Raw genomic sequence first — 12,890 nt, 5'->3', positions numbered from 1 at the left:
CCTTCTTTCATAAAAAGTGGACCCACTCGAAGGTGACAGGCTAGACCAATGTCTTGCTCTCACAACTGCTTTCCTTTATCTGGGATTTCAGTATAATGCTCTGAGGTGGTGGTGAGAAAGCTGTGTGAATTTTGCTGCTGCATTTCCTATAAACATGTTGAGAACCTTGTCTAGACATTAATCAGTTCTCTTTTATGTAACTCTGTGTGAGAAACTTCAAAAAATTTACTTGCCTTACAGCTTGGTATGTTGTTTTGTTTTGATGATATGAATTATGGAACTGATTATGTTTGCCTTTCTGTCTTGGCTACCTGGAAGCTCAGAGCCAATTCGGAGTTTTTTCCTTGATTACAAAAGAAATGTAAATTCATGGCTAAAGTTTTGAAAAGTATAGGAAAACTTAAAGAAGAAGATGGTCATGGCATGCACACAGGGGGATCAAGACAACTGTTTGAAGGCTGTTGTCACAATCAAGCCACAAAGAGGGAAGAGCAGTGGATTTTAAATTGCCTAAGCGCTTTGTAATGTGTTGTAGCAACACAGTAGGCGGAATTGTCGTTTTAGATCACACAGCCAAAGTCCTGAATTTAAGACTAAGGTTAATTTCTTCAGATTGGAATAGCAACAGCAACAATAGTAATTACCATTAAATAAATACGTACATATGTATTAGGCACTGTGCTATGCCATTTTTACAGTTCTACCTCTTCACAGAAATTACCTTGATTGGATTAAACCCAGATGCTGCCTTTATCTTTAATCGTTGATCAGTAGCTTTTACCTATTTGTGCTTTTTAGCTGTTGGCATCGTTGGAATAGAAAACTGGTTCACCATAGCATCATGGTGAAGAGTGTGTACACTGCATCCATACTGCCAATGCAGTGTGTGACCTTCTGCACATACGTAACCTCTCTGCCCATCAGTTTCCTCATCTGTAAAATGAGAATAATCATGTTACCTACTTCATAGGGTTGTTATAAAGATTAAATACATTACCTCTGCAGGGTTTGGGACACAGTGAGCACTTACAGTGTTCATAAAATAAATAACCTTTTAAATTCCTTCTCATTACTTACAGAATGTCAGAGTATTTTGACCCAATAAATAGGATAGCAGTTCTCTCTCTCCTTGAAGTCTAGAACTTCTGTTGGCTTAATGATGATGGGGATTTGAGGAAGAATTGGGCTTTTTAGAACTTCTCGAGCCATTTCGAAAAGGTTTTCCAACTGTTGGTTATGTTGTGCTTTACTAGGGCTCAGTTTGTCTGTTTAGTGCTTATGGCTTGCCTCCTCTGATTTATAGAACATTTCTAAGTTTTGATTTAACTTATTTCAAATCTATATTTGTTACAGGCTCTTTAGGTTTTTTTTTCTATCCTCTTGTAACTTTTGAAAGATAGATTTAAAAACAATTTTTTTTGTTTTTTCTTTTTAATTTTGCTGTTGTGGGTTTTTTTGTTTGGTTGTTTTGGATATACCATGCTGCACGTGGGATCTTAGTTCCCAGCCCAGGGACCAAACCTGCGCTCCCTGCAGTGGAAGCACGGAGTCTGAATCACTGGACTGCCAGGGAAGTCCCCTCCCCAAAGATAGATTTTAAAAATCCATAGATTGTATTATTTTGGAACACAGATTTGGTGAGTTTATATTACCCTGAAAGATTACCCAAGGTTGAGAAATTGGGTAGTTTAAAAAAAATATTATAGAAACTACTAATTTTTTTTAATGGACTCGTAGAACCCTTGTGACTCATTACCCAATAGTATCCACACTCAGAAAGATTCCTGATGTTTGAGTGACAGAGACTGGGGTGACCTCAGCGGGCCCTGGTGGGAAGAAGAACGTGTGGACATAGGGCGCCATCTTGGCTCCCCCAGTGTCCCCTCGGAGCCCTCTCAGCCTCAGTCACTTGACCGGGAGAGGAAGAGACTTGTACCTATACCTTACGTGATAGTTTCTGTATTTTCCTGGATAGATACACCTGTATATCTTGTGGCACCTCTTGTTGTTAAGTGATACCTCGTTCCATTGTTTACTTCTACTTCTATTATTACTCTTGCTAAATTCTCCCCAGTCTCAGTGAAACAAGAAGAATAACTAATTGGGAGAAAATCTGCAGCATCCCGGGAAGTACAGATTAATATTTAATCCCATCTTAATGTGCATTTTCCGTGTAGTTTATTAATAAATCCCGTAACACTTTTGGTTTTTCCTGAGATGATTTAAAAGTTACTTCACTAGTAATTTGAAGAAATGATTAAAATAGCAGGCTTTTGGGAAAACACATTTTAAGTGCTACCACCATTGAACCATGGGATGGTGACCCATCTACTTTCCTGTGCTTTTGTGTAAATCTCTGTTAATTGCATGAGTCTGTTATTTATGATGTCTATTAGTCTTGCCTTCTCAACTTGCTCTGACACTCCCGGAAGGGAGAGACACTCTACTCTGCCTTGTATTTTTACTGTGATCCTCTCAGTACCTAGTACCAGACTTATTAAAATTGGTACTCACACACATATTGATGGATTTAAAGTAATATTTCGTTTAATTTACTGTGACATGTGGTATCTCGTGAAAATGTGAGATGACCTCCTCTTTTATCTGCTATAAAATAGTAGGTAAATTAAGTTTGCGTGCCGCAGGCTGTCGAGCAGGGAGAAACTCTTCACTTACATCTGCACGCATGAGGTGCCGGCTACAGGAACCCCTTGGTGTTTGCACCTCCCTGCTTTGATCATCAGCCAAGCATTTGGTGTTTAGCCATAACACGAAGGAAAGCATCCAAAAACTATACGAATTTTAGAACAGCCAGATGACCTAGCTTCTCTTCAGCTCCAGATTTGAAGTAATTATGAAGGAGTCTAACTGTGACTGGTTTTCTTTTCAACACAGCACTATTTTGATTCGGGTCGATGTGGCCCACGCCGCGTGGAGCAGGCACGATGAGGCCGGTCTTTATCGAAGAGGCAGTGCACTGTGCATTGTGCAGTTTGGGGTTTGTTTTCCTTTGGCCGATGAGTGGGATCCTCCCATTTTCCCAGCAGTAGTAACACCCCTGGAGGCTGGCCCTCCCACCCTAGCAGGCTCTGCAGACCCAGCCGGCAGGGCTGACCACTTGTGCCTGGGAAGTCAGCTTCCTTTCCGTCCTCAGGCCCCTGGCATGCTGGTGCCTTGCACAGCCAAGGACTCGCAGCTGTCCCAGTTGCCAGACTTTCTGACTTGCGTTTTCAGCCGAGGATGCAGGCTGATAAATTCAGGACAAGTAGTAGAAGTGTCAAAAAGGAGCTGGTGATCGAGTCCCCCCTGCAGTGCAAGGATGCAGCCCAGGGAGAAGTGGAAGCAGAGAGCCCAGGGCTAGTGCTGGTAAGAGGGCCCCATCCACGGGGCTTCTGCTGTCTTCTCCACGCAGTGCTTCTATTGCGTGTGCATGCTCGGGGCCTCTGGCTTTCTGGTTTGATTTTAAACTTGCCTTGCCTGTTTCTGGCGAACTCTCTTCTCTGTTTCCTCCTGTAGATTGACTTCAGTTCCACTTTGATTCTTCTTTGGGAGGAAAGATATGTTGACGTTTCGTGGGTGAATGTGGTTTCCAGGAGGCTTCTTTGTGTAGAACAACTATGGATTGTTCATGTCTCACCTAGCCGCACTGTTGTCAAACATAAACCCAAGAGGCACATTGTAACTGCCTTTTATAGGATTGAAAAACGTCCTTTGCAAAATTAAAACATACTTACATTATGTGTTTATGTGAAAATTATGACGACGACATGGGGGGAGTGTTAAGGAACATAACTGCTGAAGTTAGTTACATGTATTCTCACTCATTTTAACAGGTTTGCCTTGAATTGAGCAAAGTAAGAAATAACCTAAGCTTTGAACCAGTTAATAGAAAAGTTTCTATTTTTAACATTAGCTAAACTCAGAGCAGTTTGGATAAATTCAAGTGCTTCGGTAGACTTTGTAAGGGAGGAATGTGAAAAATGGTTTTGTTGTTATCACCAGTGAGTAGGTTGTGCTTCTCTCTCGGAATTTCTTTAGTACAATAAAGGCACATAATTTTTTAAGCAAACTGCAAAAAACCACCAACATGCCCTGTGGTGGGGACAATTGAGCCTTTCAAATGATCTGTTAAAGGGATTGTTAAACTTGTACTTAGCAATTTTATATAGTGATTTTTTTTTTTAACACGGAGGTTCATTTGCTGTTATAAAGTGTTTGGTTAATGAACTTAATTTTCAATTAATGTCTTTAAGAATCTGAACTTAAACTTCTCTGTAATGGATTTGATTTGAATTAAATTGCCTTTGACCTGTGAGACTGCCTTATATTGTATTGCCTTCAAAATTATGTTGCTAACCACGAACTGAGAAAGTCAGTAAAGTGTGATGGGCTTTTTCACTGTAGGCTTTCATCTGAGAGATTTAGGCCCCCCTCCCCGCTCCCAGCATTGTTTAGAGATGTTATTCGTTATCTTGGATTCCTTTCTGCTAGCACAATAGTTCATTTATCCATTGAGAAGCTTGAGCAGCTTTCATGCAGTAATAGATTTAACCGGTTAAAGCTCCCAGCTGATGTCGCTTATGATTTCTTGGAGGAAGTTGTGTGGTTTGGGTTCCCTTGTGAATATTCTTAAAAATCTTTTGTCAGTGATTCTCCAGATGTGTAGAAATATTTGCCCAGAGGATTAAATACACTGTAGAAAGATGCTCTGTGATTTTTTTTTTTATACCACCCAAGTGACTTTAAAAAAACTTGCTTCTCTTTCTTGTGCTCAAAAAACCAGCCGCTTATGTCCCAGTTATTTGTTTAGGTCAAATCTCACTCCAGGCAGTTCCACGGGGAGTACGTTTTCCACTGTAATGGATAAGGCTGTGCTGGCTGCAGCTGCACCTGGTGGGAGTGCTTGTGGGGACCCAGAAGCTTCTGGCAGCATGGAGAGCTCTGGCCCGTGCACCTGCAGAGAGAGGTGTGAGGGAGGGGGGAGGCAACAGTGATACAACAAGAAGCTTTTTCTTATCTGATGGTGTTTCTCTTATTCCATTGGGGTAACTAAGCAAGATAAAAAGAGCTACTACCAGATAAGAGAAGCAAGGATATTTAAGCAGAGCCTCTGCCCAGGGCAGATCTCCTTACCTGTGATTCTCACTACCCACAACAAATGAGAATTCATCACACTGCTCGGAATACAGCTTTTCTCCAAGATGATTTTTTAAAAGTATGCCAGCACAGCCATGAGATCTGTGTGTTGCAGTGCTGTTCGTTACTATTATGTTAGTTAGCCCATGTGCCTGTTGAGAATCCCCAAGTCTGTAATGTTTACATGTAAGTAACTTACTTTGAAATCAAGTTTTGGCTGGTTTTAGTTATGTACACAATCACTCCTTGGGGAAAATATTACATAGTTTAGAAAGCCAAACAAGTAATTAATGCATATAATTAGAAATATGAATAGTGTAAAATAGGGAAATGTAAAGTGCCCTTACCTTTAATTTCCAAAAGTGCCCGCCATTTATTATTTGGTATATAACTTTCTCCAAACTTTCTCATGTGCACATAAAAATATAACTTACTGTGTGTGTTTGGAAGATGCATAGTACTATAAATTTATGCATTAATTTTCTCCCAGAACATATCAAGAACATCTTTCTTTGTCACCACGTATGGATTTATGCCATCCTTTTTAATGGCTGTACCATAATTTGATTCCATTTGTTTCCAATTCTTTGCCATTAGTGCAATGTATAATCATTGAGAAATGGCTTTGTGGGCTGTGAGCGACTAACAGTGAATGTACTAGTAAACGTATCTGAAAGCATTTATGCTGGACAGAAGTACTTTTTCTGTAAAACCTCTATCAGAAGTCAGTGTTTCTTTCCCCTCTGCCAGGGCAACAGTTAAGTTTCCCCTAGCAGTGGCTACTTGTTCCATGGTAGGTAAACATATACTTTCTAAGAGAAGTATATGTTTGGACATGACAGATTTTCAGAGGCTGCAAGGTTCAACTTACAGGCACCTATGCAGGTAGGTCATGTCCCTTCACTGTGACAATAAACAGGAGGAAGTACATGGTGAATTTTCCCCGTTCCTCTCCAGGCTCACTGCCAACCCTATAGAAAAATGACTTTGTGGGTTGTGAATGACTAATAGGGGAACAATCAGGATATTCTTGATGTCTACAAGTTAGTTACCCCACTGAATTTGAATACCTATTTTTGCCCCCCAAACTCTAACGTAATTCCTGGAAATAATTTATTCTAATTGTTACAGCTCAACAATTTAGAGGAAAAGGGTGTGGCCTCAGAGAGTCAGAACTGGCTGGGGTATATGTCCTGTGTGTTGCCTTTGCATTGGGTTACTTTCAAGAGGCAGGTGAGGACTGCAGCACAGGTCTTATTTTGCGAATTTTGAAGGTTGTAAGATGTGAACATGGAGAGAGCTGCGTTTTCACGTGTTAGGTATACTCCTTAGGTATTTTTAAAGAAGTATCTTTTCAGAAACACCTTTTCTATTTTTGATATTTTTTTTTTTAAAAAAACAGCAATCAGAACTTTATTTATTGGCCTCACCACGTGGCCCGGTATTGAACCAGTGCCCCCCTGCGGTGGAAGTGCAGAGTCCTAACCACTGGACTGCCAGGGGATTCCCAATTCTTGATAATTTTCTGGAATCTTCAAGTGTTAAACACTGAATCTGAGTTCTTATTTTAACATTTTAAAGAACAAATGATTAGCTAAATGACCACATGAGAAAGGAGCATGTGTACCAGTGTAGAAAGGAGTAGGAGACTGGGCTGCTGGTTGGACAAGTCAGTGCAGTACCTGGAGAAACCTTTTCTCCCTCAAGTTCTATTTACTCTAGAAATAGCAGAAACGAATTAAGGTACAAACCCTGAAGGCTAAGCTTATGGGTAATGATCATGTTGTCAATATCCTATAAGACTTCAGAGTACTGTGATTGAGTTAATTAAATTATACTTATAAAGCTCTTCTGAAGTTTTTCTGCATCTCCATAGAAGTCTTTAGAAATAATTAATTATATTATGTGGACGATACTTAATATGTAGTTTCTTTTTTTTTTTTTTTTTTTTAATATTGAGTGGTAAAGGAAGGAAGTTCCTTCAAGCTCTGTGTAATGACATATTCCCAGGTGACAAACAACAGGACATTTTACTGATTCAGAGCCATAAACCTTCACTATGCTCTTTGGTTTTCCCCTTCATTTGTTTATTTGTTTGTTCATTCAGCCACATTTATAAGTACTGAGGTTTGCCAAACATACTGGGTAGTGCGTTGGGATACAGGGGTGAGTGAGATACATGCTCCCTCTCCTCAGGCAGCAAGGTCTGGGGAATGAGGGGCTTCCTTCCTCAGAAATGCTTTTCACGTGGTAGTTTTTAGGCACAGTGAGTGTTGATCTCACCCATCCTTTTCCACTTAGGCAGAAAACACCTAAATCATCATCAGCTCCAGCAAGGACACATTCTATTTTTTAGCACCTAAAGCAGGCCTAGCCTTGCTTTACTGAAGGCATAGGGACCTCTGTTCACATGAATAGTCTGTGTGATTGAGGCCCGGCTGTTGCACCGTATTTTGTGGAGCAGTTGGTGGAAGGAATCTTTGGGAAGTGCATGCTTCTCTTGCCCCAGAGAAGGAGCTTCCACAGCTCGTGTCAGTGCCTCATTACAGCGCGGAGCCACTCATGTCTTCTGGGAGGCTTGCTCGTACAGAGCATAAAAATCCACCCAGCCCCGGTGAGTTTCTTTTCTCATGCCTGTCATCATTGTGGAGGCAGAGTGGCTGGTCACTGTTTTTTTATAACAAGGTAATGGCAATTGCTTTCTTTCTTTCTTTCTTTTTTTTTCTGCTGTAAGGATAAAAATAGAAAATATTTATATAGTGTCTTGTTTTGTGTCAGACACTGTTTTAAACCTCTTTAAACATTATTTCAGCTAGTCCTCCCAATTCCAGGAGGCAGGTACTGTTATTATTAGTCTTTTTACAGATGAGAAGACTGAGCACAGAGATGTTAGGTAACCTGCACAAAGTTATACATTTAGGAAGTGACAGAGCCTGGGTTTTAAGCTGCCAGTCAGGTTTTCCAGAACCCATAACTGAACACATATGTATGATTCATTAACAAAAATGAGTGTATTCCTTATGCTTGACATTGGGATTATAAAGATGGAAAAGAGGGGTTCAAAGTTCTCTGTCCTTAAAAATTTTTTTTAATTGTTAGAGGAAGGCCAATTTCAAAGTGACAGAACAACGGCAGTTGAATAGCTCGGAAAAATAAAGAGGAGGATGGTCATGCCTGAGGAAGTTGGAAACGTGAACAAGATGGGGTTGGGAGTTACGTCACTTTCCTTTTGAGTGTCCCCTTTTATCATCTTCCCGGAAAGTTATACAGGAGCACAGATTGGTGGAATGTCTGACAGTCTGGAGACATCTTATTTTCCTCCCTAGATTTTTTTTTTTTTTAAACTGATTTACAGCACGATCCAGGATAACCCTGAAATGTTTATTCCCTAATCAGTAGAATAGGCACCGTGGTCCCCATAGTGTTTAGAGGAGGCTGCCACTTGCCCAGTGTGCTCTACCCTTTGACAGGTAGTGGCTAAATACAAGATAGCAGAACTATGTCACAGGCAGTGGGTGGTGTTGGGTGGTCTCAGAGAAAGCACTTTGGAGACCAGATTCAGGTTTGGTCTGGAATCTGCCTTTCAATCTCTGAGGATGACTACCCTTCCCTCCCCAACTCCGTGCCAGCCCGGCCCTGGCTTTAGTACTTTTCTCGTCTGTAAAATGAGAAGTGTGTAGTAAATAATCTCGAAGGTCTCTTCTGGGGCTAAAGCTCTGTATTTCAGGGTCATTAGCTTTGGTCCCGTAATAACCTGTGATGGAGTCAGATCCAGATCCTAGAGTTTCAGTTTCAGGTTCTAAGCTTAGTTTATCCAAAATCGTTTGGGTTTTGAGTTGTAGGAGCTGTAAAACAGGGGATACTGGATTTCCACCCAATGTAATGAATAAGATGAGTGCAGTGGGTTGGCAAACCTAGAAATAAATAGAAGTGGTAGCAAATTTGCAGTTACCAGGGATTACTGTACAAGAGAGGCAGGAAGACCTGACTTGAGCCTACAGATGACACGACTGAGTATAATTTTTAGAAACAAGAAGACTTGGAAATTATAGTTTATCCTCAACTTTCCAGAAGTTTGAAATATCCCTGTAATGTGATACATACAGCTCTTCCGAAGTTGCTCTTAGAGTACCGTTTTGAGGCTTCAGAAGTTTTTAGTGCTCGCTTTCCAGACAAGTGTACGTGCCGCTTACTAGTGGGTCTCTGAGTGCTCTGCCGGGTGCTTGGGGAAGAGCCAGTCTGAAATTCTGTTTTGGGATCTCCTTCATGGAGAGCCGTCACTACTAAGGGAGAAACAGAAGTTAGTGGTGCCAAGGGCCCTGCGCTCACAGTCAGGAGTCCTGGGTCCTGTGTCTTCTAAACATTCGACATTTCTAAGCTGAGATTGTGTTTCTGTCAGACGGAGGTAGTCGTGATGTCTGTCCTCCAGACTCCTCATCTCCGAGGGTTGTCTGGCTGCCCTGGTCAACTTACTGCATTCAGTCTTTTCTTATTTCGAGCCATGCTCCAAAGTGCCACCAGACCAATCTTTCCAAAACACAGATACGGTTATTAATTTCCTCCCTAAACCCCTCCCCTGACTTGCCTTTACAGAGAAGGCAAAGCACGGCCCACTTGACCCTCAGAAGTTGGCCCTGAACTTGCTTGCAGGTCTCCCTCATCTACTGCACTTTACAAAATGCATCCTGACCCAGGCCCTGTATTCTTCAACAGGGGGTGCTTTCACACCCGGGCACAGTGCTTCTTTTGCCTGGCGTGGCTTCACTGCCCGACAATTCTCCTTCATCCTTCAAGTCCCGGTCACATGCCAGCTCCTCCAAGAAGCTTTTAAAACTCTCTCTCCACATCTTCCCATGGACTCTGTTCTCCGTGGCCCATCATGGCATCATTATTCTAGCGTGTTAGGTTATTATGCATCTCTGCTGTGTTGTAGCTAAGGCTTGTACTCTAGTCTCCCTCACTAATGCGGGGGCTTCTGCCCCACAGGAACCATGGTTTTCTTTGTATTGTCTCTGCCATAATGTCAAAGCTCCCCCCGCCTTTTTTTTCTTTTCTTCTCAGCATCACTTTTGCAGGATGCGAAGAACAGGTTGCAGAAAGGGCTTCTGGGGGAGACGGGATCTGAGGATCATTCTCCCTCTTCATTCTTCCCTCTTCCACCTTCATCACTTTAGCCACTAATATTCAAATACGTTGAAATGCCAAAAAGTAAAAAAGGATGCACCTAGAGGAGCCTGCTTGACTAAATGTGATGTGGGTATTGTGCCCCCAAACTCTCCTTTGCTTCTGTTATTTTTGATCTAAATTAAAATGTTAGCTAACACTTTGTGACTTGAGGACACAAGTGCAAACTTAGGTGACCAGGGTCAAAACTCTTCTATTTCTTCCTCTTAGCCAGCACCCTTTCCATGTGAGTACTACTTCTTCTCATCAGCCACACCTGAAACTGTAACATCACCTTTAATGGTTGTAGGACATTTGGAAAAAATCATTGTGTGACCTTATTACCAGAATCCCAGTAAATTGATTATATGTGGAAAGGGTAGTGGAGACCTACAAGATGTAGGGCAAAGAAGACCACTCTTCCTGGGGGGGAAGAAAGGAAAGCGGGGCCTGTTAGCAACACTGAGCAATGTAGGTCACCTGCTTTACTTGACCAAGACTCGACCTGTTTTGTCCCTAATAGGGTAGTTTTTCCCAAATTTGTCTTGTGTCCAAGTGAAAATTTCACTTGGACACAAGTCCTTTGTTTTGCCATGAAGTATTAAAAATTACCTGTGTGTTAAAAAAACATATGTTTCATACAGTCTATAATTGTGCTGTCTAATAGAACTATATAGCATGAGCCACATATGTAATTTTAAATTTTCTTATAGCCAAATTAAAGTAAAATCGATAGGTGTAATTGATTTTAGTAATATAGCTTTAACCCAATATTTCCAAAAGTATCATCATTTTAGCATTTAATCCTTATAAAATATCAAGGCATTACACATTCTTTTATTCATACTAAGTGTTTGTAAATTTGGTGTCTATTTTACACCTGTAACACATCTGAATTCAGGATAGTCACATGCGGCTAGTAGCTACTGTAGTGAACGGTGCAGGTCTATAACCTTACATATTCCATAGCAGAAACACTTCAAACCAGAAAGTGGTCATTTTGGTGGGTGAGTCATTGGATGGGGTGGGGAGGAAATGCATGATTTAAGTTTAAGGTTGGGTTTTCCTTGTGAAGATCATGTCCTTGAAGTATTTGGAGGTAATGTAAATGAGGTTCTACCTGATGGCATTAAAACCTCACATTCAAACCTGATTCTTCAGGAAGATTTAATATTTTGGAGTATGATTTGTAATGTACTTGATATGGAAAATGAATATCCTTCAGGAAAGGACTCTGCCTTTTCTCTCTCCCCCGTGAGATCATGGAGCCTGGGCAGTTCAGTGTAGCTTACGTTTCCAGGTCTCAGAGCAGGGCAGAAAGCCTCAGATTTCTGTCCTTGCTGGAGGTGTGCAGGCTGAAGCATCACAGTGTAGAGCAGTGTTGTGCATTTCTCATACAAAGAGAAGTGGAAGCATTTAGGGGGGCGCTTCCTGTTCTGGAACTCTGAAATTCCATCACGTGTCTTGCTAGTGGGTGATGGGAAAGGTCCTGGGCTTGGGGCCTGGAGACCCACGGGTCACCATCTGTGAGACCTTTGTTAATTCATGTAACCCCTCTGAGCTTCAGTTTCCGCATTTGTGAAATGGTGATGATACAACCATAAGAAATTTGGGGAGGTTTAAAGAGAAGATATACGTGTGATCCAGCAAAGGCATGTTTATGTTGTAGGGACTAAAATTCTCCTGTATCTGAATGACACTTAACTATGTATGATCCCCGTGACCACCATTTGGTGAGGTCCTGCTCTGTACCAGGCACTGTATATTGAAACCCTTCAATAACCTTGTGATAAAGATAAGAGAAATTGGTACTTTTCCCATTTTCAGATGTGGATATGGAGATTTAGTAACTTGTCTTAAGGCCACATAGCAAACAAGGAGTCAAGCTAAGATTATTTTTTTTCTTTCTTTTTTTAGAAAGCTCCCTTATGTATGTATGTATGTATGTATTTTTGACTGCATTGGGTCTTCATTGCTGTGCACGGGCTTTCTCTAGTTGCGGTGAGCGGGGACTACTCTTCGTTGCGGCGTGCAGCCTTTCATTGCGGTGGCTTCTCTTGTTGCGGAGCATGAGTTGTAGGCGTATGGGCTTCAGTAGTTGTGGCTCACAGGCTCTGGGCCCGTGGGCTCAGTAGTAGTGGCGCACGAGCTTAGTTGCTCCACAGCACATGGGATCTTCCCGGACCAAGGCTTGAACCCGTGTCGCCTGCATTGGCAGGCGGATTCTTAAGCACTGTGCCACCAGGGAAGTCCCTCAAGATAGGATTAAAAAAAAATACTTTTTAATATGAAATTCTCAAACACACACAAAGCTAGGTAGACTAGTAGAGTAGTTCTCTAACTTGGGTGGCGTCACAGTCACACACAGATCACAATCAGATTGCAGGAACCCACCCCCAGAATTTCTGATTCAGTGGGTCTGGGGTGAATGTGCATGTCTAAAAAGTTCCAGGCGATGCTGATGCTGCTGGTCTGGGACCATGCTTTGAGAAACACTGGACTGATATAAGGAATCCCCATCCCCCTGTCGCCACCTGCAACAGTAGTAAATATTTTGGGGACCAGGACTTCAATCCTAACTCCCCACACCT

The 12,890-nt window shown here is 41.7% G+C and overlaps 1 protein-coding gene across 7 annotated transcripts in view; it reads left to right on the top strand.

Moving 5' to 3' along the window:
- DOCK9 (dedicator of cytokinesis 9) overlaps positions 1 to 12,890 on the top strand; it is a 213,744-nt gene that overhangs the window by 35,070 nt on the left and 165,784 nt on the right. For 5 of the 7 annotated variants that reach the window (XM_065896286.1, XM_065896285.1, XM_065896282.1 and 2 more), the window contains exon 1: positions 3,241 to 3,366. The exons of 1 other annotated variant lie outside the window; for it this stretch is intronic. In XM_065896286.1, the coding sequence (XP_065752358.1) occupies positions 3,241 to 3,366 (126 nt within the window). Of the gene's footprint in view, positions 1 to 3,238; positions 3,367 to 12,890 lie in introns of those variants that run through there. One more of the 7 variants, XM_065896283.1, reaches the window with a different exon arrangement.

Source organism: Phocoena phocoena, chromosome 18 (assembly GCF_963924675.1).
Source record: "Phocoena phocoena chromosome 18, mPhoPho1.1, whole genome shotgun sequence".
Taxonomy (NCBI): domain Eukaryota; kingdom Metazoa; phylum Chordata; class Mammalia; order Artiodactyla; family Phocoenidae; genus Phocoena; species Phocoena phocoena.
This window is presented reverse-complemented; position numbering and strand designations above follow the sequence as displayed.